Below are 27,214 nucleotides of genomic sequence, written 5' to 3'. Positions count from 1 at the left end.
AGGATCACTCCAGAAAGAAATAGAAGCAGCACGCAGAAGCACAAACACACATCAGACTTGTATTGGACACACGTTATACATTGAAACAGCACATACGCGACAGTTCCCCAAAATACGTTCTAGAAGATATGCAGCTAATATAGGTTAGTCAAATGTAGTCGGCCGACAGTTCATGTAGAAGTAGGTGTCGCCATGTCAGAGACGTCGGGGAACCGGTGTTGGACAGCAGTGTCAGACAGCAGTGTCGGACAACAGGGTCAGACAGCAGGGTTGGACAGCAGGGTCGAACTGCAGGGTCGGATCGCCTCGTGGAGCACAGGTGGCCCTGCGCCACAGTCGATATACCGGAGCCTCCGCGTGCCCGGTTACCCGATGGCGGGGTTTGCGCCCCGGAAAGCACTGCGGCAGCCCACAGCAGCAGACCACAGCTGGCGAGGTAGCCCTGTGGTGGCTCAACCGAACGCTTGATCAGCCAGGCTCAGGACTGCCAGCCCTCCTGGACCAGTTGCCCAGCGGAAAAAATGGACGAGGTAGCCCCTCAGCTGGTGACAGCTTTGATTGGGGTGCAGACGTAGTGACGCGGGCGGCGATAGCTCCTATGGGCCGGATGCCCAGCCAGGACGCTCTGCCGTCGAACGCTGAACCTCGCGTACTGCTCACGCCACGGGCTACGCTCTCTCGAGTCACGCTCCAATCGGTGTCGATGATGATGATGATGATGATGATGATGACCTTAAAGTACATACCCACTCATGGGTATTGGCCAAGACTCGGTGTCCTCTTCGCCACCGCGTGGCACACTGTCTTCATATGTTTATGTTTGCGTGCAATATATTATCACAGACTCTTTCCCTGCGCGCACAGAGCAGCCTACAGACGAGACAGGAACTTCAAGGACATTCTTTTACATGCCAAACTAAGGACAAAGACGAAGCCAACATATGGTCCCTGTGGCAGCCCCCAGGTACTCTACATTCAAACATACAATCCACTACTAGAATAAAAAGTACAGCGTCGGATTACCTTCACAAGATAACTTCGAGTTTCATCTGCACATCAAGCAACGTGGTCTACGCTCTAGATTGTGCTGCTTGTAACAAACAATGCATAGGTGAGACTGGACAACAAATTCATACTAGACTGAACGGACATCGCGAAGATGCAAACCACAATATACATTAAACAGTTGCCATCCACATCAATGGTTGCAAGTCACATTATCGAATATGTAGTCATCAATTCGATAATGCAACGTTCACCTCGAGAGAGGAGATATACGGAGTCATGCCTAAATACACAAATTTAAACGGGGGAATTTCTAATCGCTAAAAGCTGTAACTTAAACCTGAAATTCTCATATCGTTAACAAAGACACAATTTGCTATCGATTGGCATAGCAAATTAGTAGACAGCTATACGAAGTAAGTTTCATTGGCCATATAAACTTGCAAACATTCGCTTACTAACTCAATTAACAAGCATGGTGACACGCGTGCTCAGGTATAAATGAACACATCTCGCTCGATGACCGCGGAAACTCGCTGTCAAAACGCTGGAGTGAGGAAGCGCTTCAGCAGTAGCGAACGAATTGACCTTTGTCTGTCTCTCGTGTCAACGCAAACTAAACGTCGAAAGCACAGCGCGTACGCAGCTACCGGCACTGGGCTACTTTGTCCACATCGCATATCGCTTTGAAGATGAGGCCCGCTCGGCCACGCGCTTTGTCAACGTCGCAGATCACTGTCAAGATACGGCGCCCGCGTGGCCGCGCTGTAAGCAGCAACCGCCGGGGTAGAACGCCCCCCCCCCCCTCCTCTCTCGCCTCCTCCCCGTGCCTCGCACGCGACAGATGACGGCGCGCTTCCGCCCCGCCTTTCTCTCTCGCGCGCGCGAGAGTGAGCCGCGATCCTCGGCAGACCTTCGCAAGCTTTCACTCGTACATACAGCGCACGGCGCGCGGCGACGTTGTTATCGTGTTTGAACTTTGTGCAGAACATCACGGCAACGACGACGGCAGGAGTGAGCTTGGAGTGTCCATGTAATTGCTATCACAGTAATATATTGTGCGACCAGCTAACCTCGATTCCTTATCTCGAATATTTCTCCGTTCCTAACTCATGCCTGCCTCTTCCCTACCACTAAATTTAATATTCTCTTTCGCGCTTTTACCCATATATCAACCGTACGAGCCATTTTCCCATGTACACCTACCCCCTGCCGCTGTTTGTGTTGTCACCCTCCTGTTTGTCCTTCCGTTTTTTTCCTTTTTATTGTTGTTATTTTTGAAAACCCTCACAAACAAATTCCAAATTCACAGACAGAAAAATACCCATTTCGATGCCATGACCACACAGGATCGCCCCACTTCTGTATGCCGCCGTGACGATGCCTACACCGCACTACTGAGGCTAACCTCTCTTGGTGGGCCTTTCACCTACCCTACCATTAGCCCCCGTCGCCATCTTAGCACCTCCGAAAGTACCCGACGCATTCTTGCTACGCTACTCAAGTCATTCTTTCAATTTATGTCTTTTTGTTACTCACGCACTGAACCGCGGTATGTCTCTTGTAAAACCCCGAACTCAAACCACCTAAACACACCTACGGCTTCTGTTCAGTTCTCTAAAGACTCCCTAAGGTCTCGATCCCTAACACCCTCCTAAATCTTTATTTTTCGTTTTTTTTTTACTTTTTGATTCTGCAGCTATTTCACTCTGCCGCTCTTTTCCCCTCTTCTTAAAAAGCACCCCTAGGCCCGTCCAGCGCCAACGCTCATTTTCTTGTCAGTCGCTCCCTTTACAGCCAGCCGCCACCGACTACGACCGCCCGTGACGTGACTCTACTAACCTATTAAATCTAACCTATCGAGAATGACCAGGCCGCCTTTGACGAAGATAGGTCCTCCTATTTAAATGTTGGCCAGCATTTCTGAGGCACATTATCCTTATACCACAGTGTTCATATAAGGTAGGTAATCTCACACGGATGTCCGTTTGTTTCAAGGTGACGCAAGAGACGTGGTTCATCCTGAGGTCCTGATTGCTGTGGACAGCGCATTTATGGGCCAGTTTAAGGATCACTTGACACTCCTGAGGTACCTCGTCGTTTCCATGAACTCGGTAAGCAGCGCGTCTTAAGCTTTGTCATTTGGTGCATGTGTGTTGCTTGTGTGATTTACACTTCGATAAAACAGAGTATCTCGCAAATCTCACTAGATTATTACAGAACACATTTGTTTCTGATAGCATGCTTACACCTTCTTTCAATTTTTGTTTCTATAAAATCTCTCTGGGCAGGTGAACGTTAGGTACTTGACCATCAGAAATCCCGGAGTGCAACTGAAGCTTTGTGCGGTAGAAGTCTTCAATGTAAGTGTTATGTTACCTTGATAAAACAGTTAACTGTTCGTCATGTTCAAACTGATATATCGTTTTTCTTTCTCCTTCTAGGAATACTACGAAAGTTTCTTATATAAAGTGGACAATTATGTCGCGGGACGCATGTCACTGAATCGACTAATAGACTATGTGCAACAGTATTACTCCAAATATGCTGAATATGATGCTGTATATTTCATCACAGGGTAAGTAAGCTCCTGAAGCATGCAGACATGTAAACAGTTTTCTTACAATATTACTACCGCGACAACATGTAGCCGTGGCCATCATTCGATTTCTTCCGGTGGTCCGCTGAAAGAGAACGTCTTAAGTGATTTCTTCGAAGGCGGATTCATTAATGCGAAAGCATAACATAGCTCGTGATGCGGAAAACGTGACGGCGTGGCCGGACATGCCAAAAAAAGATCCGATAGACGAACAAGTCATGTGGACTCAGAGGCAGAGCGCACCGGTGGTTAGTCGATATATAGCCGCGGGCGTTGCGACGCAGTCGGTGCGGTGATTTCGGTGAGTTCTGTCGTGCGCTCCGAAGGACGAACCTTCGACTTCGACTTCTCAGTTAGTATAGCTGCGCCCGGATCATTTGCACGTCCACGCGTGTACGCGAACAAGGCCGTCACAATGATTTCGCATTCTTCAACGCAGGGATACCTAAGGGTCCTTCATTTTTTTTCTTTGCAGATCACTCTAGGGAGAATATTTTTGAATTCCGTACGTTAAAAGAAACGCGGAAGAATTACCATGCCCCTTTATCGTTACCGTTCGCCGAATTACTGTTCGCCTCTTCTATCTTGTTTCCAGCCTTGATATCGCGCGCTTCACGGGATACTATTGGGATGCTACTCAGCAGGGTAAGTGCTTTTCACTACGTTGCTCTAATGTTCCGACCGATTTAAGAAATAATTGTTTATTGATTTCTGGGCATTCATTGTCTTCGAATACATGTTGTCAAGGTTAATTTTAACAAAGGCATAGAATGTTGACGCTGGACTATAGGTGGATGGGATTATTGGAGGTCGTTAGACATATTGTGGAGCAATTCAGACAATCACTCTGCTAGAGCACTTAAAAGCTTAAATCTAGGTTTCAGTTCCCTGCCCATCCCTTCCGTCACACCGACGACAACGGAACCTCATCCTATATCGTCGTCGTTATCTTGTCATCTGCTGACTTCCTCAGGCTCAGTTTTACGCTCTCCACAGGGAGAAGAAAAATGTTTTGCAGCAATTGCCATAATGATCACTGCAATGCTCTCGCTGCACACAATTATTTATTTGTACACATTGCACTTACGTTTAACCTTTTCCACCCCCCCCCCCCCCCTCTAGTAACTTAGGGTACTCAAATAAATAAAATAAAATAAAGAAAAATTCAAGTTCACAGGCTTTCGCTATGACGCGGGAAAAGTATTGCGTCGTAGGTAGGAAGTTAAATAGCACTGAATGCCTAATTTACAAGAATGTTCCACATTTCTTGTATTGGCATTCTTAGGGTACTTCACGCAGTTACCGGATGCTGTGTTTCTATCAATGTATTTAACCGTTTCCCCGTCGACCTGGATGACTGGGTAGTGCGCGATTGAATAGGAAGCACATCGGACTGCTACGCTGATGTAGCAGGGTTCCAAACCAACGATGGGACCAACTTTGGTTACTGAGTACGTGGCAATGTGTGTAAACGTGCCTCTCTTCAACGAACCTCTTTCACGCCGACATGGAGCACTGGGTACGTGCAACTCACTCTGGGCTGGTCTTCAAGTGCCAGCTTGTGAAGAGTGGCTGGTCTTCAAGTGCCAGTGTGGCATATAGTGAAGTGCCAGCTTCACTATATGTCACACTTATCTTTGCCATAATGAGCCACAAGTAACATTCTCAGTACATGTCACTCTGAGGCAGATGATGTTGCGAACTGGGCATAGAACTACAACTCTGTGATTTCTATGAATCAGAGTGAGGAGTCCCAATATTTCGCGAATGAACCCATTTTATGTAACCTTAACAAGACTTCGGGTTCTTCATTTTCGAACTCAAATACGGCCGAGCAGTTGGAATTCGCGCAAATATACGTGTCTATTTCATACAATAGATGGCACACCTGCAGCCGCGGTAAAGGGCTTTACACATGCCTCTACAATAGATGTGTCGTATTTGTGTACTAGCATTGACAAGATTTGCTAGCTCTTTGCTTATCTGACATTACCAGCACGGCCATTTGTGTGCGCATCGGACACATATCAAGAGACATCACCTGCTCAAAATTTCCGCGCTTCATCTAGTTGAACAAGGTCGCATGTAGGCCACTAGTGGTATCAGTACCTTGCAGCTCACGATAACAGGAAAAAGTAAGGCACCCCCCCACATGCACATGCAGCGCTGACTTTAACTCGATGTCTAGGCAAATATTGGCTTTTTATGCAGTATTATGGGCATGATTACTATAAAAATATTGCGTAAGGACCCTATTTCTTTTCCCGAAGAGATTTTTACACAAATAATACTGCACTGTTTCATTTCAAACGTTTTTATACCTTCCTGCATTTTTTACCGTATGCTTGGGTACAAATGTAGATAATTAAGGACAGAAAGAGTGGCAATCACGCTCGTCGCAAAGAAGATGAACACTACCGGATATAGCAGTTTTGACAATATGGCGGCTGAAATTATTACGCGTACTTAGTCTAACATTCACTTATTTACCTGACTGTCGACGAATATCTGTTCTTAATCATGAACCAACCCGCCGGACAAGTCCAATCATGTGAACAAGCGGTGTGCCCTAACGTGCAGATGAGCAGCCTTGCATTCAACTCTGTCACGAAAGCGGTGGCCGACTTCCCTGTGGTGATATGTCTGCTCTAGCTGATTCCCTCACGCTATTAAGGATTTACTTGCATCCACTGAAAGTTCCCCTCAAAATGCTAGGTATCGTTAAGGAAGCGTGCATACAACCAAGTAGCGGTGCCCTATGGTAAGCCCCGCCTGTGCGCTTGTCGCATGACAGCGGCCCACGGCAACCTCTACCTCTAGTGATAACAATTTTCTATCACTAAGCTGCTGTGTAGCCTGCGGCAGCAATTTACGATACTACTAATCTCCCCCCTGCAGTTAGTATGTGCTGATTACGATGCTCATTGAATACGTTTCTTGATTGATATACTCGCTCGTGTACCTTTTGGTGATCTAGCGGGGAACACCCACATTGGCACAATAGCTGCTAAAGCACCCAGAACACTTGGGCTCTTCAGACGTCACTTACATCAAGCTTACCGAGACACTAAGCTTATGGTGCACACCTATGTGGCCTGTGCTAATATAGAGTATGCGTCAATAACTTCGAACCCACTTGAAAATAAATTTTTTTTATTGGTTTGCAATTGTTGTCCCCAAGGTTTATGTGCACCGCGCTATCACTGCTGTTATACTCGAACTTTTCCCTGTATAAAAACTAGATGCGGAAAATTGAGACGCGTAGATATAAGTCCTTCGTTCCACATGGAGTCTTGGCGTACAATTGGACGCCATTTAAAATGTTCGCATATTTTTGAGATAAAAAGACCTAACTTTCATCTTTTTACCAGGTATGGCTTATGTAGGAGGCGCTTGCACTGCTCGAAAGGTTGCTCTTGGTGAAGACAAAGCCATGACATACAAGGGCGTTCGGATATCCTCCCATGAATTTGGACACCTGTAAGAGTTATTCCGTCTTCTAGATACACGTGCGAGACACGCACAGCCTTAGACATACCCTTACATAATACGTCGAAGCGAAAAGAAATCTGTAGAGTATACCATTACTAAAAGCGATCCACGCAGCCCTCCCTACGGTACTCTCTACGTGCATGCGGAAACAACCATCCGGCGATTTCTAAGATCAGCTGAAGCAGTCTGCAGAATAACCAGTATCTAACCTGATACAGTGTTATTTTCAGAACTCGCGAAATCCGAAATGAAAGTCTTAGTTTAACGGAGGTTCACGCGAACTATCTACATATCGTTGCGAAAAAACCCCTGACGCTATCCCTTCTCGAGCGTTCAGCTGTCACGTTTTCCTGAAAGCAGACTTCACATCAACTCGAAAATGTATCTGCCTCTACCACAATCAGAAGAGACCAACACTGCCCTCTGCCTAACAGAACTTTCCTAAAACTCAAAGTTCCGAAGTATCCTCAGAGAAATGAATTGTAATGACTGCAACTTGCGAAACGTGCCTCAACAGAAAAACACTACTGTCAGTTATTCCCATAGAATGAAAAGAAATGTTGGCGTTTTATAGGAAACAGTAGCCACTCATAACTAAAAACTTGTGAATTCATGTGGTCACTGTTTCCTGCTGTGTTAACGGATGTGTCTATACCTCTGTTGCTCACATATTCTAGCCAAATTTAACTGCACAGAAGACTTTGCGATAAAGTTAGGTTTCGTTGATTTCGAGCAGAATGTCTTGCCCTACTAATGTTTTCGATCTCCCAACTGATTTATATTTTATTATGGTTTTATAACATCATACGTAAGCGTGCAACTGGCAATTGTCTCATTATGGAAAACCTCACTTTTCAGAATATTTCTTTACGCTCGGCTATTCCAATAGTCCCACAGTTCGCAGTGTCCACCAGGGCTCCTTGAAATCGAAGGTCAAAATAATTTAGAATAGGAAGCCTATCCTGCAAAATATTGCACATGGATGTCTAACACTATTTTTATAGTCACTTCCGTGCTCAGCATATCCCGCGGTTTAGCTTTCATAAATGCCTGTGGTCATTTGGAACAATTTACATGATAAGCTGTAAAACGTTGCAATGGGGCAGATAATTTGTTTAAAAAAAGATTAGTGCAAACTTAAGTGTCGCCCGATAATCTGTCATTCATATGTCAACAAAAATGACGTTAGCATGAGGTAGCTTGCACAATAAAATGCATATAGCATTCAATACTTTTCAATAATAAGATAGAACGGATAACTTGATGCATTCACCCCCGAAGTAAAGTCCGATACTTGCGGAGGTGGCTCAGATTCTTGCCTTCAGTGTTCATGACAATAAACACGTAATTTGGTTTCGAGTATTCTGTCATCGCATATGACGAAAACACACATGAACTGTGTTTCGATTATGGCGAGTTGACACGAAAAATTGAGAATGCAGCAGCAACATGTCATCATACCACACATGCCGACAACTTCGCCTCCGTGTTTAGGTAAATAATCTTTACGAGAAAATGAGAAGAAATGTCTACTTTCCGCAAGCACTTGAGAATGACCGCTTTACTTGGAAATGCTACCTTTAGCACAGAACCTTGAAATTTATTGTTGATATTTGGCATTCATACCACATAATTTCGGAACGTGTGCCTACAGAAAACGCGAACATGTGCGTCACTGTTTTCAGCTCTGGAATATATAGTCTGCGTACACTTGAGTCACCGCAAAACTGTGAATAAATTATGCCCCGAATTACTCTGAATAAATAAAGTTTGTACGTTGAGGTGGAAGAAGTAGATTAAGCGAATTCGCCCAAGGCAGAAAACTTGCTTCTTGTTTGCTGAATATTTTTTTCCCAAAAAATCGCATCTTTAGGCTCTAACAGCTTCCACGAAGTGAAATGCACTCTGCTTCTCAAAGCTGAAATTCTAGGTCCAAAAGTTATTCTCAAATGACACACCTATCTTTTCGTACTTTATCGTAACTGCATGACGGATGCTGCCTCGTAAAAAGGTCAGATTTGTTTCTATAACTCTCCTCCTTCTCCCTAATTTCGTCTTTGACTAATTGGCTATACGCTGCACTGCTGTAGACGAGGTAACTCGAACATTATCTCACTATGTGCATTTAATACTACGGAGCATGGTACAATGTCAAGGCTGCGTTGTCAGTCTTCGAGTGAGAAGCTTCCATTATAGCTTCCAGTTGTAATTTCTCTCATACCTGCCAGCAAACATGGTTTGAGATCAACGTACTTGTCTTCCTGTGGTCCAGCGGCCACGCGTGAAACAGCGAGTGGTCGGCAATGATGGACATCTGCTACACAGAAGTGCAGTTGAGTAACTTGAATATGTAGATTCCAGCCCAACGGGGTTAATATTCTCGTCACCACGTGGCTTACTAGGAAGAGACACCCGGACGAAGTCCCATAATTGAGCTTGAATGAGGGCTCGGCATGCACTGTGGTAGCCACGGGCTTACACAAAAGAATATGCGAGCAAAAAATTACGTAATCCATCATAACTTCTTTTTTTTGTCAACAAAACACTGCGTTTGAACATTTATTATTGCTGTTTACCTCATTTTCCATCCTGAACGCAAATCAGGAAGAAAGCGGAGACGTGTATGATAAGTACGAACTGCATTTGGATTATGGACATTCAAAGCTTGCCGTACAAGCGTTATTCACAGCTGGCAGGTTTTTCGTCGCGCCGAGCAATAGTTGAGTACAGGAAATAAAATTAATGACTCATTAGGGTTTGGGTGCGAGCTAGTTGGTACGGATCATTCACATTTAAAACAGCGCCTAAAGACATGGACGATAGAGAACACAGGACGAGCGCTGACTGCCAATAACACCTTTATTGAAGCCTGCGCAAATATATAGAATTCGCAACGGGCAGAAAGGAAAAAAAAGGGGGAAAGGGAAGCCGAGTCATCGTCAGTCAACTCCTGCTGCGAATGCGTCAAAAACACTAAAAAATACAAATTTACCAATACGCATGGTGGACACAGGCCAAACTGAATAACTCCGGAGGACCTTAAGTTCCTTATCGCAAAGAGCTATAGATGGGGCACCTACACAGGTGGCTCCTAACTGACACATTGAAAAGGCCTCAAAAATTTCTCTGGCCATCTCATTGCTGTACCTTCTTAACACACGTGTGTTATCTAGGAGTGGTGAACATCCACACCTTGCACAATGAACAGCCAGATTACTGCCAGTCTTAATCTTGACGCAGTACGCATGCTCACGCAAACGATCATTAATACAACGTCCCGTTCGCCCTATGTAAGTGCAGCCACAAGAGGTGGGAATTGAATACACTACATTGGTATTGCAATCTACAGGCTTGGCGACATGCCGCTTATTGCTACAGTCCAGGTGTTCTCCGGCTCTCGTTGACTTTTTTGCACAGCCTTCCTAACTTGTTAGGCGCGGTAAACATCACGTTTACACCAGCCCGGCCTGCGGCTTTCTTGATGCGATGGGACACACCATGTATATACGGGATCGCAACAGTCTTGGTTAGGTCCTCAACCACTGCGCGCTGTTTCATGGGGGAACGAACCTCTTGCAATAAAGCTTCCGTCAAGGATGACAGCAGTTGTGCAGGGTAGCCACTTGCCTTAAGCCGCTGGACTTGATTGGAGAAGCTGCTGGACATCAAGTGAGGGCAAGAGCGAACGACAGCATTTCTAAGGGCCCCTAGGGCGATGGAGCGCTTCACCACTTTTGAATGGTTGGATGTGTAGGGGAGGAGGTGCTTTTTTGAACGCGGGGCATACATCCAACAAATATGCCCCTCTTGGAGGTGTAGTGCAACGTCAAGGAAGCGGATTTTGCCGTTTTCAGGCAAAAGTCAGGCAGACTGACGATGACTCGCCTTCCCTTTCCCCTATTTTTTCTCTTTCTGCCCGTTGCGAATTATATATATTTGCGCAGGCTTCAATTAAGGTGTTGTTGGCAGTCAGCGCTCGTCCTGTGCTCGCTCTTGTGCGTGTTTTTCAGGCGCTGTTTTAAATATAAATAAAATTACTATTCTCGTTTTCATTATTTCATTATTAGTAGACAATGTGAATGTCGAAAATGAACATATTGTACGCTTACTGAAAGAAAACACCAAGAAAGCATAAAGTCAACAAGCTAATACAGAGGAACTGGTGACAGGTACGTGGAAACTGCTTTGATGTGTTAGGTTCGGCTGCCCCCACGATGGCCAGAAGTACATGGGCTACAACTCGGAGCGGTGCCCCTGGAATGATGGCTTCATCATGTCCTACGTCGAGAATGACAGCAGAAGCAGTAAGTTCTCGCCCTGCTGCAACGACATGATACGCCGATGCGTCAAGTAAGTGCGGGCCTCTTGAGATAGCCGTACGAGTGTTTTCTTTTCTAGTGTGGTGCAACATCTTACCTAATTTAGTCTGGCGAATTTCACTGATTAGTTTGAACGGGCCGCATAGCTCGTAATCGCGTTGTGGCCTTGCTGCGGGATGAGAGAGACGCGATGGCGCACTGAGATTTGTCCCAGTGTGTGCTTTTAGACAGTGCGTTAGGCGCTTTGTCAGCAGCCTGTGGTAGCACATGGGACAAATTCATGCCGTCGTCTATTTCATGTTCCTCTCCGTAATCATTTACAGCCCTTCAGATGCTAGCCGTGCTGAAAAGCTAAGGTAGGGGGAGCAAGCATTTTATTTTCCTTTCAAGTAATCACCCTGCCTGTAGCTTTATGATAATAGGCACTCTTGAAATGAGCGCTTCCCTTTCTTTTAGACGATGAATTAGATAGTAAGTCATTGGTTTGGTGTTATTTTTTAGACGCCTCAGAATCGTAAAAGCACACTAAAGTCAGAACATAAGTCAAGCTAAAGTGCTACAAGAATGTTCGAAAATGTTTAATTCATGAATAGTATCGAAAACAGAGCTTGGTAAGCGAGAAATGTAGGTAATATTAACTAACACTTGAGACAATAGCCGGGAATACTGGTACCATCAGATCGCCCTGTTATATTTCTGTCACAAGTACTCAAGCTATTAGAATAGAGGTCAATAGATCGGAAAGAAATCCTACTTGCCCACTTCTATTCGATTCTTAGAGAAATTAACTTATTGACGTTAGTGTTCACAACAGCGTGTGTTGTCAAAAGGTTTCATTGTCATGCGACAACGCACCGCCAGCTCTCTCATGTTTTCTCACTTTCGCAGTATAGCTAGAGTGCCTAGAATCAACTTACTAGTAAGTATATTCTAGGCACTGCAGTATTGCGCAGTGCTGCAATGATTTTTCTGGCTCGCAAAACTCATACTAGCTCTAAGTAGGAGAAAAGGTCTCGTCTATCTCATGTCTTGGGATGCTGTCGGCTCTGTGTTGGCTCGGTTTCTTGCGGTGCTTGTGCATTTTATGCAAGATAAAAAAAAATAAACGTAGCGTAAAACTCAGGCGCCGTTTTACCGACTGCAGCCAAGGGCGGTCACGCCATGTGCACTGTCACACCGCTTCTCCCGTGGCGGGTGATTTGATTCGCGCTTGGAGAATGCGGCCCCTTCTGGCGTGATATGTTCTGTACAACTAAGTCTCTTTGCGGGCAAAAAATAACCCCTGAGAGGTTTCTTGATTGACATTTTATCAGTCAGCGTTGACTTAATATGTGCCTTTAACGTGAGCTCCTTTATTCAGTTCTGTAGAAGGGAGATGTTTGCGCACAAGAAACGCAAGGAGGAAAATTAAAAAATCTAACTTCACGAAGGATCTTCCTGGAGACGATGTGGGGAGAGACCAGTTCTGCCAGCTTTCCTTCCCCGAGGTTCAGAATACGTACGTGTTACCAGTGAGTAGAACAATATTTGCAATATATGAGTGTTTTCTTTCACACTTAAAAATCTCTAATAATCTCATGGCCACAATTCGTTTTTTTTTTCCGGAAAGGAAGTCTGCGTAATAGGCTTTTTTTTTGTAGGCACGAAAATTACCTGGAATTCGGTTTTCAATGATCGAAGCTGTAATAACCATCTCGAAGCATAATATATACTTTATTCGTCAGCAATATATTAGTTAACAAATTCGCAGCTTCGCCCGAAAGGTGAAGCAACGATTGCAATAGCAAATTATTGGACAGCTCTACGAAGTAAGGATATTACTTTTATTGTCCGTATAAACCAGTGAACGTTCGCTTACTAACTAAATTAACAAGCACGGTGTCACGCGCGCATAGGTAAACATGAACACATCTCGCTCGATGACCGCGGAAACTCGCTGTGAGAACGCCGGAGTGAGAAAGCGCGGTGCAGCAGCAAGCAAATTGACATTCGTGCTGTCTCTCGCTTCAACGCGAACATCGGAAGCCTACGAAGCTACCGCATACGAAGCTATATACTGGCACTCGGCGGGGCTTACGCTGTCCACGCCTCAGATCGCTTTCAAGGTACGGCACCCGCGCGGCAGCGCCGTAAGCATCAGCCGTAGCAGCAGAAGAACCCCTCCTCTCTCGCCTCCTCCCCCCACCACCCGGTGCCCCGTGGCCGTCCCGTTAGGTCCAACCGGTTCTGATCGCTTATTCGCTCGGACCAGGAACTCCAGCCTTCAACGTCAGTGTTGGCAGTACTACAGGAGGTTCCCAGTGCTAGCGCTTGGTTACATAGGTGAGTCTGCTGCACCGTAGGCGGACAGTCGGCGTGTGCACCGTGAGTGATCGTGGTATGGTCAACGCGGCGTCCGGTCCGGAGCTCCGTTTTTGATTTCATCGCACCTTCACCAAATACATGCCTAATATCGAATTTAAAAGAACTTAATTTAAAAGTACACCTTTGATGTCGAATTTATTGCAGAGCCCCCGCTCCGGCATCTCTCGCAAGCCGTGCGCTCCTTTAGGACGCTAAATATTATAATTATACTTTTTTCTAATATAATTTTACATTTTGTATTGTGACAAACTTTAAGAGGTATCCTATGTATAACATATAAGACAAGTTCACCGTGTAAAAAAATTAATAGTCTAGGCCTGCAATGTCCGGTTGTTGTTCATATGGATTGAAGCAAGTGTATCGATTCTTACATTATGCCAATCTGTAACTGGAATGCTGGCACTGTGGTGTCATGATATATTTGGAGTGTGAATATATTCTATGACGTATCAGCCTATTCAGAGGAAGAAACGATCAGCATTGGACCCAGTTAACGCTTTCCACAGGATAACGGTATAGGAAGGTGCCACGTCCGGTGCTTCATGCCTGATGACATTACGAGCGTTGGATATAAGAAAGTCTTCCTCCCAGACAACTCTCCGTGCAACGAAAGCGGCGGTGTACGTATAAGTATCCTTGCGCTTGTTTTATGTCATAATATGCTAAATCAGGCACAAACGAGGTAAACAGATGTAGTGCGCCTAACTACTAAAGCGCTTCATGAAGCCTTTAAAGCAATTGGCATTATCACAAAGCCAGTCAGAATTTGCTGTAAACTAGTGACTTAGGGCATTGATATATTTCTTCTGTGCAAAAAGTCAGATAACATTGCTGCTCATTAGCAACAATTAGCGTTCCTTTATTGTGAACGGTAGTCTGCTTTAACCACCCTGTTTTGTTCGTCACTGTGAATGGCTCTAACAACAGGATTTTTGTCTGCTCGAATGTTCATCATACATTCTGTTAATAATGTTTTGAAATGCAGCGAAAAATTCCTGAAAACATTTTTTTGTTATTTTCAGCCTGCTTCCTGTCATACTGAATTTTGCTTCCTGTCATACTGTATGCACTGTAATGGTTACGTATGTTTCCTTTCAGAGTGTCTGCATAAACGGCGACTGCGTAAACAAGAAGCCTAAATATGTATTTTATCAGCCAACAAAATAATCGTGTAAATAAAATATGAAGTTGCAAGAAAAGCCACCTATAAATCATGGTCATCAATATGTACTGAGATCAGCTTTATTACAAAGCTAGCAATTTTTTAATAGATAAACCTCCATTGTGAAAATAAAGTTTTTCATTCATTCATTCTATAAGGCAGTTTTCATCAAGCCAGAGTTACCGCGGTTTGTTAACATCATTAGTAGTGCGGCTCACGCATTCATAACTCAATCATTCAAGAGGTTCCAGCGTGTCCAATCCCCCTACGGAGTACGAGCCATGTTCTGAGGCGACAACAATGAGCCGGATCTAGCGTTGGGAATGGTTGCACCAAGCTAGATTATTCCATGACTGCCTGAACTATGCTGGTGGAAGATGTGACAGCCAGTATGCATAACAGCACGCACTGAAATACTGAACGAAAATGAATGACCTCATGACAGAAGGGCTTTCAAGTGAAATGTGTGTAACCCACGCTGCCTGTGCGGCCTACGTTGCTTTTCGTATACGACGTTCTTGGTGTCTTGTGAGAGCTGTTCAACACAGGTTGCTAGTAGCTAAGGGGAAATGTAAATTCTAGAACCATGGATTAGTGGCTTCCCACAAAATGAAACATACATTTTCATTTTTCTTACGAAGAATCAAAATTTGATAACAATATGTCAAGCATGATGTTTCGAACTCTGCAACTCAGTACATGTACTAGTAAAGGTATTGCGCTTCTGTAAACTGCCATGAATCCTGACATCTAGCGCAGACAAATCTGATGTATTGTACACCGCTCTCACAGACACCACTAATTTGTGGCTAGCACAATTTGCAAAACATTCGTAACAATTGTGGTATTATCACACCAGCTGTTAAGTAATAGATCAGATTTGTCTGCTTCAGGTGCTCTAACGATGCAGTTTAAAGAATTGTGAAATCTCCTTTTAGTGTCCAGTTGAAAACTTGTCAAATTTGTGATTCATTTTTCTTGAACAACCATTTCAGGCTATTTCGGTAAAATATTGAACGTCCTAAGGCATCATGCACTTGCTAAATTTTGGCGTGCTTCCTTTAAACGCACGTGTAATTCAAACGGGTTAAGTGGTTGTCTAATAACACCATTTCGGTGTTTACACGTGCTTGTATAAAGAAATCGGAGTTGAGCATGATGCAAAGGTTGCTCTTAACCATGAAATACCAAACGCATAATAACTGCTACTGTGATTTGATAGCTGAACGTTCCGGCATTACACTTTATTACCCAATGTATCATATATACTACGGTGAGTTAGATGCCCCATAGTGCTGATTGACGCACGGGAAACATAACCTATTATGACCCATGATAAAACTGTCCATGCGATTTTCATAAATTTTTGCAAATAGTGAAAGGATAACACAATTATCACATCTTCAAAAAAATGTCGACAAACATTTATTGGTTAACAAGTTACAATGTTGTATTACAACTAGTACGCTGAGCGCATTGCGTTTCAATGGCCAATGCACTTTTCATTGCGCTGCAATCTGCTTGTGTGAAATTCTTTGCTGCATCATTTTTTAGGCCCAAAGTGGACGGGCACTTCTTACATCTCAATGATGTTCGGGTGGGACAAAATCGGCATCGCAGATGCTCTCCGACTTCTTAGGGGTAGCGACCATGACCATCCGCCATGATCGCCGAAACACACACATTGTGACACCCAGCAAGCAGGGCAAGGGCAACGCCGACAACGCGAGTGCGGCTGAGGTGTCCGCATTAATGATAGCGCAATGAAACCATTTTGGGGGAAAGTTGTTTCAGGCTTTGCTAAGCTATGCTAACCATAGACGTTATTCACGGTGAAGGTCTATTGTAGCATCCTTGGTAAGGTGTAGTGCGTTATCTGTGGCGGACACCTCTGCAAACCATTTATTATCAAAATAATTACTACAATATACGGTTTAAACGAAAACAAATGTTCGCTTTTTTTGCAGAAATGTGCGCTACTTGGCGAGAAGTAAAGGTGAAAAACTCCTTCTAAGTTTTCTTGCAGTGGAACTGTGTTAGGGATCGAGGGGCGCAGCCCATGGGTACCTGGTGCACTGGCTATCGATAGTGGCGCATGCGCGCTGAGACATGCATCCACATAAAAGGCGAAGCCTGCGCGTTTCAGGAGTTGTTGTCTCGCCGGTTGCGTGGCACTCGAGTTGTGAAAGTGAACGCTCTTGTTCGAATTGACGACTCGCGTCTGTCTTTCCGCACGGCTGCGGTCGGGCACAGCAAGCGAAACCTACGGGATTTACGTAGTTAATTTGAGTGACGCCTTCTAGTGTCTCAAGTCCATCGTCAGTGTTGTCCTAAGATTCACGGAAGACTGAAATAACTCTTGGATGTTGCAGCATGACGTACGCAACTGACACTGGAGGTGTCATTGTGATGGTATGCCTTGCCGGGGTGTTTTTGAACACATCGGGCAATAGTGTAGAATTCGGGAGTGCAATGCTTGCGGCCTGAAGCTTAATCACGGCTCCGAGTCAACGCCCATGTAGTCAAAATGGCTTCCTCTCGGCTCACGGCTTTGAAGGGAAGTCCGGCGCATGAACACAAAACACTTGCGCTAGACGCGACGTGGAAGCGGCGGATATACAAACTAAACCAATCACCGGGTAAGGGAACTAAAGAGGTAACTCTTTACAAGAACGAACTTTGTGTCCTGAAAGCAAAGTAAAGCATTAGAGAACACAATCGTAGAAACAACTATCAGTGGTCTTTGAATTTAATCTTACAACCTGAATGTGTTGGATTGTTACACGTGCAAAATTATGCGTTTGCAAAATACTTGGTTTTTCAAGAAAAGCAAACAGCAACAATATACTACTTCGAAGCATGGACATTGGCGCACTTGAGCACTTGGATGATGTTTTGATCAACCCTGTAGAGGGGTGGCGATTGCGCTAGTATACACATCTGTTAGCTTGAGGAAGGGAGAAACGTGGTTGATGGAAATGTTTACTCTACAACGTCTTTACGTCTGATAAAGAACTATCAGAATTTGTTTCGTTCTCAGCACCGCATTGACGTTTGTGCCGCGCATGCTCAGACCTCGAATTCTCATTTTAATATTTCACCTTTTCTTGAAAGGCGTCAATTGACAGTGAGCACTTATGATGTTCAGCCTTGCCAGTGTCCTTCTCGCGCTCTTGTAATCTTAGTTTATAGCATATGAACCAACTAGCCCAGCAGCAAGCCTTTCTAGGCTCTCAATGATGATCTCAGCGTTGCCAACATCGGCCGCTAGGGACGCGAATAAGGTTAGACGATTTTAAAAAACAAGGACCCACCTGTAAAGGTTCGTCTGAGTGCTGCGCACAAAGATTTGCTGAGCTTTATAAAGGCCGCGGATATTTATGCTTCTGATCTCGATTGCAAACATAACCAGTTGTATGCAGAACATACGCACTCGGAGATTTTCATATCTGCGACACTCGCGGCTCGTGATAAGCGATGGTAAATGTAGCAGCGGACGTTTATCGCATCCCTCCCATTTTGCTTCAACCGTTCGCTAGTCTGTGATTACACGCTTTTGTTGTCAACTGTGCAAAAAATCCGCGCAAGGTGCTTGTAATACGTGTAAATACACCTTCGCTTGACTATGTCTGCCCCGTGGCAGTATGTTTGTCCGTGTACGTTAGTTGTTTTGCTGCATAAGGAACCTGATACAACTAACGCAGTTATCTGGTGTACAACATCGGAACTTTCTCTTCCTTGGAAAAATAAAATTATTCTTCTTAGCAGTGCCTTTGTAGCACCGCACCTATTTCTTACGGGCCGAAACTTCCGTCTAATCGCTCGCAATGTATGCTTTCAGTTACTGCGAAGAAAAACATCGTTTTTTTCAAAACTTACACAAAGTCGGAAAGGTGATAACACTAAGGTGGTGAGAATAAACGGAGATCTGACGCTCAAACACGAGATAAATCCCTATTTTAAGCAAGAACTTCTTGCTTAGGACTTACGAAGATAACATTATGCAACACAGCTGTATAAGCTTATGAACGTTAATCTGTTCTAACAGATAATCGAGCTCATAAATGACGTTACGTTTCAATTCCCTAAAAAGCAAAACTGGATCAGTGGCGAAAAATAATTAGGCAGATGAAACGTCCTTATTGGAATCTTTGTGGAGCGAAGCTTCTATGAAGGCGTGAAATATTTTGCCTACGACAGATAATATTCAGCGCAGTGCTTTGCAGCATAAGTATTAGGTGCCCGCCAGGCAAGACAGCGCGACTCCAAGACCTCCACTACGTTACCCAAATGACTGTGCATGACGCTATCCGCGATTGGCCAATTTTAATATCACTATAGACCCACCAATTAAAGTAGAGCAATCCTGGAGATTGTGCAACAGTAAATCGGGTTATCTAGAGGGCCGGGCCACCTTATTAGGCCAGAAGGCGACAAAGCAGACGTGCTAATTCCCGGTAGAGAAACCACGAAAAAGTCAACATTATTAAAAGAATTTTGCGCTGAGGATTTGGTAGAGCTTGTGGTTTTTTGGCATGGTTTCGTAGAGAACAGAACTGCTCAACTAGTATATCTGAATGGGTAGAATTTCAGCCCATCCGTTTGTGAGTACTCCTGTGTTTGCGAGCTATTCGACTAGAAAGCAGGCCCACCAGTTGTCTTAAGCTCGCGCTCCTGTGCGATCAACCCCTTTTATTTAGGTCGGACGCAGCGGACGCAACGCCAAGACAGCGCGCCTTCAAATGTAGAAGCCGAGGCATCATACGGCTGTCCAGTTCAGCGAGCATGGGTTTCCGGGAACCCCTTCCAAAGGCACAGTGCTTCACCGTAAACGAGTCAGGAGGAAGCTGCATTAATGACCTCATCGACGCCATTGAAGAAGCCGTCGAACCGGGAGGTCATGAGACCCACGAGCATCAGTGAAATGGAACTATATTTTGGAACAATATTATGGGGTCGGAAGCTTTATATTTCGCGGCTCTTCGTCGTACCATTGTTGTGACAGTGAGTGTTCCCCGCGATCGAGTCAGTTGCGTTCATGTTTGATCTGGTTTGTGTTTGCGTATACTTGTAATTTAATTACTAAATAAAGGTTGACTGTAATTTCTACGTCCGAAAAAACTACGCGACTTACTTAATTAGTTGTCTACTTAGACTCTAATACATTGCTATCGCTAATTATGCTTTGTTACTTGGGCGAAACTGAGGCTTTTTGTGATGTCTGATCCTTTCGCTTAGGTTTTCCATTTTGTAGCGTTAGCTACACTGGCCTAGCAAAGCCCGTTTCACGCAGCACATCAAGAGCCGTGCTGCGCTTGCGCAAGGATCAGTGATGTCACACGGCTTGCGCACCGGAGCCACCGGAGCCGGCACCTCTCGCGCACTCCGCCGCCGCCGCGCGCGACTCACCGCCGCCGGTCTGCGCATTCCAGAGGAGTGACGTCGTAGCCGTGGTAGACGCACTGGCGCCGGCGCGCGCTCGCTGTGCAGTCGCCGTCTGACACTGCGCTGGAGCCGCTGCGCTTCTGACTGGCGTTTGCAAGTGTGGTATAGCCATGGAGAAGGTGAGCGCAAATGCTGCTCAACAGCGCAGAAGAACGGAGAAGCTTGACTCATCGGATCCCGAAGTAGTTAACTGGCAATTAGCGGTTGAGTGTAGGAGGAATGAACAGAAGAAGGCTATATACATGTGCCACATAATACGTATACCGCATGTGTGTCATTGGAGCAGCAGTAAGCATGACAATCAAGCTAATCCTTGACAATCTAGACAACCAGGAAAGCTAAGAATAATCAGCTGAACCTTTGCTAACGCTACGTATATCCTGGCATAGCCGAGCTAAGCCACTGCAACTTTTTTTCCAATGTTCGTCGCTGGACAGTCGGCACAGTTGATCTTGTAAATGACGCCTTGAGCCATGTGTCTTGGCAGACGGTTTTTCGGCTTCGTAAGGAGGCAATTCCGTGGGTTTGTTGGCTTGTGCGCGACGTTGCGGTCCTCTTTGTTCAATATTTGGATGACAGCATCACTAGAACCGTCAACTCATGGGAAGAGATACTCGTTTCTGAACCCAGAGGCAAGACTAATGATCAAGTTTCGCCAGTTTGGTGCTTACTTCCAACATGATTTGAATTCGCAAGTTCAGGTAGCGGGCTGTATGGTTTGGTTTACCGTAGACCAAAATTTTTAGTCTTCTGATCGGTGTACATCTACATCGTAGAATGGGGAGATCCATCTTTTTCACGATTATATATATGCAAACTCTATGTCAGCTATTATGGAGTTTGGGTAGTTGAGAGTTTTTTAAACTTGTGGCGTACTTAAAATGCAGAAGCAGCCATCCACATAGCTGAGCAAAACATTTTCTTTAGCTTCAAACGTGTAGAAGGATTTACCTCGATATTTACCATCGTAATGTTCGCTATCGTTACTGAAATCGAGGCCCCCATGGCTGCTCCCTTTACCTGCTTGTCGTACTCACCTCTGAAGAAAATATATATTTGATAACCAGAGTTTGAGGAGGCGACAGATCTCGTCTACACTCGGGGGGTTCTCTCGATAAGCGTACCGGTGCGTTTAAGCGTTTCACGAATAACGGCCAACGCCACATGCACGCGTACTTAATTACACAGGGGGGCTACTACACCAAAGGAGACCAGGCATTCATTGTCTTCTAGTCATGCCCTCGAAGTCAGCTCTATGAAGTCCTCGGAGTCGCGCACGTGAGGCTTTGTCTTTCCGGTGAGTGGTGAAGTAATCCAGTTAGGTACATGAACACTAATTGCAATAAAATATTTCGCACCCAACCAATTTTCAAAACCTTCACCAGAAATTCATACGCCGAAGCCGATCGGCGCCGACCTGATGCGGCCTTTCAAAAATCCGTGAATCCGGAGTTCCCTTACGTCCGATTGTGGACTTCTGCTGCTGTCCATTGTAATCAGTGCTCACATTTGTACTCCGTATTAGACATGGAACAACGAGTATTCTGACTCTTCACCCCATGCCCACAAACTAGGTCAGCGGCCTCAAGAATTCCAGCAGTACATGGACAAGACTAAACCCGGACGACTTCACCCCTACTCGCACTCACCAGCCCGTCGACGATTCATTTCGCCGGACCGCTGTTCGTCCAATGCAGCCACCCGTGGGAGATCCTCATGTACTCGTAGGGGAAACTGAGAGCGGCAGCCCTGGCAAGTGAGGTTGGTGAACATATTTCGGAGCTTCTCCCAAACCATGTTTCGGACGGTTTTGCGGAGGTTCTCGGACATTGTTGCGGCCGCGTCCATCGCTAAAGACTGCATTGGGCACTCGTACTGGCTGGTCCGCATGACCGGGGCCTTCTGGATCGTTGATGCTTTGGAACAAAGCCGGCAACTATGGTTGCAGAATTGTGGAGTGGCTAAAAATGATTTTTTTGGCGCCCGTCACTAGGAAGTCGCACCATCTTTTCTTGAAGCATGTTGAGGTCTGAGCGACCGAATAGCACCTTCATCGCTTCAGAAAAATTAAACCCACTACCGTTTGGTTGCGCTCTTCGCGATTCCCACATTAGCTCTGCTCGTGTCTTGCGTTCCGACGTTTATGAAATTACGGAGAGCTGTGGTCTTGACTGTGTCCTATGTAGTAAATCACGGCTCGCGGTTCTTACACCATGTGGTGCCCAAACCCTCCAGTGATGCGAAGACGTGACGTGGCCTGGCAGCGGTGTCCCATAGTCAGCTACTTGCTGGAATTTTTCAAGCCAGTCGTCCACACCTTCATACGGCGTTATATGAAAGCGTTGATGAATGCTCACGCGGCTGCTGCAAGATGACCGCAGTCGCGTTCGGAGCAGCAGCCATTTTGTTACTACGTAGTCGTAGTAAAGAGGCCGTACTCGAGGTAGTCCTTGTTGGCGTCGACTCCAGCGCTGAACTGGCATTAACTCCATGGGTTTTCTCGTGGTGGGCTGCTACAGTGGTATCCTCGGCGTGTCTTTTACATAGGCGCTGTGTCAGGACCTCTATGATATGTCACGCGTAGCGCGACGATACTTTAACGGTGGCAGCAATTCCGCATCCATCAAAAGAAGGTTTATTAGGGTGAGCTTGTACGCTGTAAGGAAACTGCAAAGCAATTTTATAAAGGTGCACGTGGGTGCACGTTCGTGATTACGAGTATGTGCTTGCGTTGTAGTGCACGTTAAAAAACCCAGGTGGTCAAAATTAATCCGGAGACTTCCACTACGGCGTGCCTCATAATCAGAACTGGTGTGGCACGCAAAACCACAGAAAGAAGAAGAAGCCGAGTATGTTGCGCTGAGTGTTACAAAAAAAAAAAAAGATCCCGAAGAAGGCAAGACGGACACGCACGGACGAAGCACAAACTACCAAATCTTTATTTTTGTTAGAGAACACGCTAATATACAAAGTGGGAAAAATGGAGGGAGGGGGGAAGGATACTAATAATTCATGTGACAATGCGACAGCCAGAATCACATAGGAACCGTTCCGTCCAGCGAACTCGATTTTGGCTTCTGTAAGCGTGATAGCGCGAGTGCTTACGCACCGATCTCTTTGTTTTTGAATCTGCGAAAGCTTCCCATATTTGTATTTCCGCTGTTGTTTTCGCTCTTCCGATAACCGAAACGACCTCGTTTATCGGAAAAGCGCCATAATAAAGAAATAGTGCGCTTAACGGTGACATATATTTGTTGCAGTGGTTATATTAGGCAACCTTTGTTCCTTTATTGCGTAATTACGTAGCGAACACAGCCGTCAAGCAGCACACTGTTAGCGGTAGCATAGGTGGACAGTACGTGCGTTTCGGAACGCTATGAACGTTGATGTTTGCCAACACAGGTGCCTCACACTGTCAGCGCACACCCTTTGCATCAGCCTCTGTGTTACAGCCTCCTATCACCAACCACCGATCATAAAAACAAGAGAAAGAGTCCATGAAAGCTACACGCTTTCAAAAATATTGGTCTTTAGCTGCGCGGGGACGCATCTGGAAGCGTTGGTACGGCTTGCGGCCGTCACAGATGATCGGTGGGACAACGTCATTGTTGCCCTTTTCCGCAGAACTTTATCTGTTCTAGTCGGAAAAGGTGGTCCCGTGTCTCTCGCGCATGAACTTATGTGTGAAGCTGCAGGTCGCCTGACGCTGGTCTGCAGGGTCTTCTCTACGCTGCTCGAACGGCAGATAAGGCTTCGACTTTTTTTCGTAAACTGTAGTGAGAGCACTTGAACTTAACGTGACAGATCAAAACGTGTCATGTCCGACGACAGGCAATTGGAATCGTTATAGATAGAGCAAATGTTATTGCTGCTATGTGCTTCCACGTTCTCTGACAAGAACAATTATGACCCATCAGCCTCGTGGCCTATACATTTAAACTGGTGAATGTAACGCCATGACAGTCCTTCAGTGGTCAATGTAGTTTTTCGTTTACAGTTTTCTATTTTGATACTAGTGGATGAGAAATGGCTACTTCGATTGATCTATGTGACGAGGTTATCTGCTATACTAAAATTTTAGTGCCACGATCGCTCCGGCAAGGCATTATTGAAGTGTTTACTTCACGTACCTAGTATAAAACTTCTGGAGTCACTGTCCCTGCAGCCACCTATGAGAGCGCGCAAACCCGTGGCGGCCGTATTGCTAGACGCAAAACGGTGCGTCCCGAGCAGAGGCGGCCGCGGAGTACGCGAGGCATTAGGTTGCATTTGTCGTTCCACGATGTGATTGGTAATGAACCTCTACAAGTGTACCAGAGAGCTTTCCGTGAAAGCGCGCGTTCCTCGCCTGCTTTCACGGGGAGCGAACGCACTGTAGAGAGCAAACGCGACTTCTTCCGTCGCGCGAAAGGCCGTGGGGGGTCGGGATAGAGGGAGGTAGGAGAGGCGACGTTTAGCGGTGGCACAAAATGCGTATCTTGCGATCGGACACGAGGGGGGCTGGCGACTTAATCTCCAACGCGAAAGGCGGACAGCGCGAAGGAAGCGCGGGAGGGAGGGGCTGCGGCTTCTGCTCGGCGAGCAACTTGTATTTTGCCCGGCGTCGGGCGGTCGCGCGCACCGTATCTTGAAAGCGATCTGCAGCACGGCTCCTACCTTTGTATGCGCTGTGCTTTCGTCGGTCGGTCAGCTTCGATTGAAGCGATAGACCGCGTGAACCTTCGCTTGCTGCAGATAGCACGTTTGCTCACGCCAGCGTTTTGACCGCGGTTGTGTGCGGTCATCAAGTGTGATCACTTGATGGTAGGTACCAAAATTGGCATAGTATGACAAGAGTGTATGACGAACATAAATTTTGTTTCAAACTTTTAATATTTCAGTCAGAGAAGATTTAACATAAAAGGCATGCGCTGCCGGTGTTTTGTTTCATGACATTTGTTTATAGGCTGTCATTCTCAAAGTTCTGGGGAGCAGTATAACCTTGGACATGTAACAGCACCAGCACCGCGCAGAACTGTTGTCGACGGCGGCGGCATTTTGCCCACGTTCGCACCGAACGCGCGCGGCGTTGGTGACGTATTTATGAAGAACGTGCCAACCTTTGCCGTACACCCTAAGGCAGTAGTGTGCGTAGCGACCATAAATTCATAGTCCCTGTTGTCACTAAATAAATGAAAACCACGGATAACATATATTCCTCATCCTTCATTAGTTCAAGTAATCAATTACACCATCACATCTTAATAGTCATAGTTCAAAATAGATAATTGCCGCCCTATTGCAGCTTCGCTGGTCTTCCATATCCACCCCAGTTTCAGGGCTGACATTTTTTTAACTCGTGAATGAGAAACGGCCTACACAGCCTCACAACTTACGACGCCTAATATGTGCTTTTTAATTATTGTGACTGGTGCTGCCTGTCAAAGCGGTAATGGACAATCTTTTGGTGCTGCCCACGAAGCGACCTATTGTCCACGGATCCTGACGAATCCCGGCGCTGACTATCGACGGCTCAGCAAAGTAACTGTCACTTAAATCAAGTTGTTTCTCTCTCTCTCTCTCTTCGAGGTGACAGCAAGCACCGCATTCTGTGGAAGCAGTAACGACCGTCAAGGTCCCGGCTTTTCACATTGCTAGAAACTCACCGTCATGGAGAGCCCACAATTTGATACAAGGGTCCAACGTGGACAACTTTCATGGGCAAACATCGTTCATATCCGGCTAACATCATGCAAACATTGTTATGAGACAAGTGGCACCGTCAACGCCCACAATTAAAGCACGCAACTTGACTTACGACAAATATTTAATTCATCATGAACAAACCTCGTTTCCAACAGTTTTGTACACTTGGTGCTGTGGACACAAATGTAATTATCACTACGAAAAACAAGGGCTGGCACTCTCAACGATGGTGGGAGTTAAGACGAATGCACGAAGTCTTACTCCACATCTGCCTTCTGCAGTTTGACCAGCAGCATAGAGCTATTATTGCTCAGAAAAGTCAAAGAATCTCACTGACACAAGTTACCTTCCATCTTTTCTCAAGCTTCTGGTTTCAGCGTACGAAATCCGGGATAAGTGCAGATAAAGTAGTGCTATGCAGTCGCGCTGCAGCGTGCATTTTTTGGTCTTCCGAGTCAGTGAACATGCGTGCGCAAATCGCACAATAAGTTATTAGAGACAAGTACACTTATTACCGTAGTCATGTATGGCATTTCTTAACACGATCTGTTAGAGGGAGGCCCGCTTTCCATCCACATGAGAAAAGGGACTGGTAACTCCGATCAGAACAGACCCGTAATACACACAACTAAATAAGGCACGTAAGGAGGTTTATAGCTTTTAAATTTTTTTTCGGAAACACCTAAAAGTATGGGTGTGCGAATATTCGAAACTATCGAATAAAGAATCGAATGGTGTTCTATTTGATTCCACCTTCGAATCGAACAGTCACTATTCGTTAATGTGTATATTTTTCCAATACGTTTCGAATATTTCAAAATGTCAAGTGCACCTAAGTGACTACTAGATTTCAGCAAAAGCACGGTGAATTTTCACCCCCGCGGGCATCGAACGGACATAAAGCATGAGCACTTGCATACTGGATCAAGATACGTCCTTTAAGTAGCCATACTTTTCAGGCTGTGCAGCGATCATTCGCGCTCTTTGAAAAGCCCTGTGCACGCAAAGATACTACTTATTTACCCCTAATGCTTCATTTGTGCTTTTATTAAGCAACGTTTTATATCATACGATTTATTGACTGAAACTTGCTAATTTTAATACTGGGATGTGACCATCGTTTTATAACAATTGTGATAAAGG

The 27,214-nt window shown here is 45.4% G+C and overlaps 1 protein-coding gene across 1 annotated transcript; it reads left to right on the top strand.

The window, feature by feature from the left end:
* Window positions 1-372: 372 nt before the first annotated feature.
* LOC119465070 (snake venom metalloproteinase lebetase-4-like) lies at window positions 373-14,982 on the top strand. The gene is made up of 10 exons (XM_049655464.1): window positions 373-436; window positions 3,004-3,119; window positions 3,297-3,368; window positions 3,450-3,583; window positions 4,200-4,249; window positions 6,976-7,084; window positions 11,294-11,446; window positions 12,776-12,926; window positions 14,286-14,399; window positions 14,878-14,982. Exons 1-10 carry the CDS (start codon window positions 373-375, stop codon window positions 14,944-14,946), a joined length of 1,032 nt encoding a protein of 343 aa, XP_049511421.1. The 3' UTR covers window positions 14,947-14,982.
* The last annotated feature ends 12,232 nt before the right edge of the window (window positions 14,983-27,214 follow it).

The sequence above is a fragment of the Dermacentor silvarum genome, chromosome 9 (genome assembly GCF_013339745.2).
Source record: "Dermacentor silvarum isolate Dsil-2018 chromosome 9, BIME_Dsil_1.4, whole genome shotgun sequence".
Taxonomy (NCBI): Eukaryota; Metazoa; Arthropoda; class Arachnida; order Ixodida; family Ixodidae; genus Dermacentor; species Dermacentor silvarum.
Note: the sequence above shows the minus strand (reverse complement) of the source record. Positions and strands in the feature narration are given on the sequence as shown.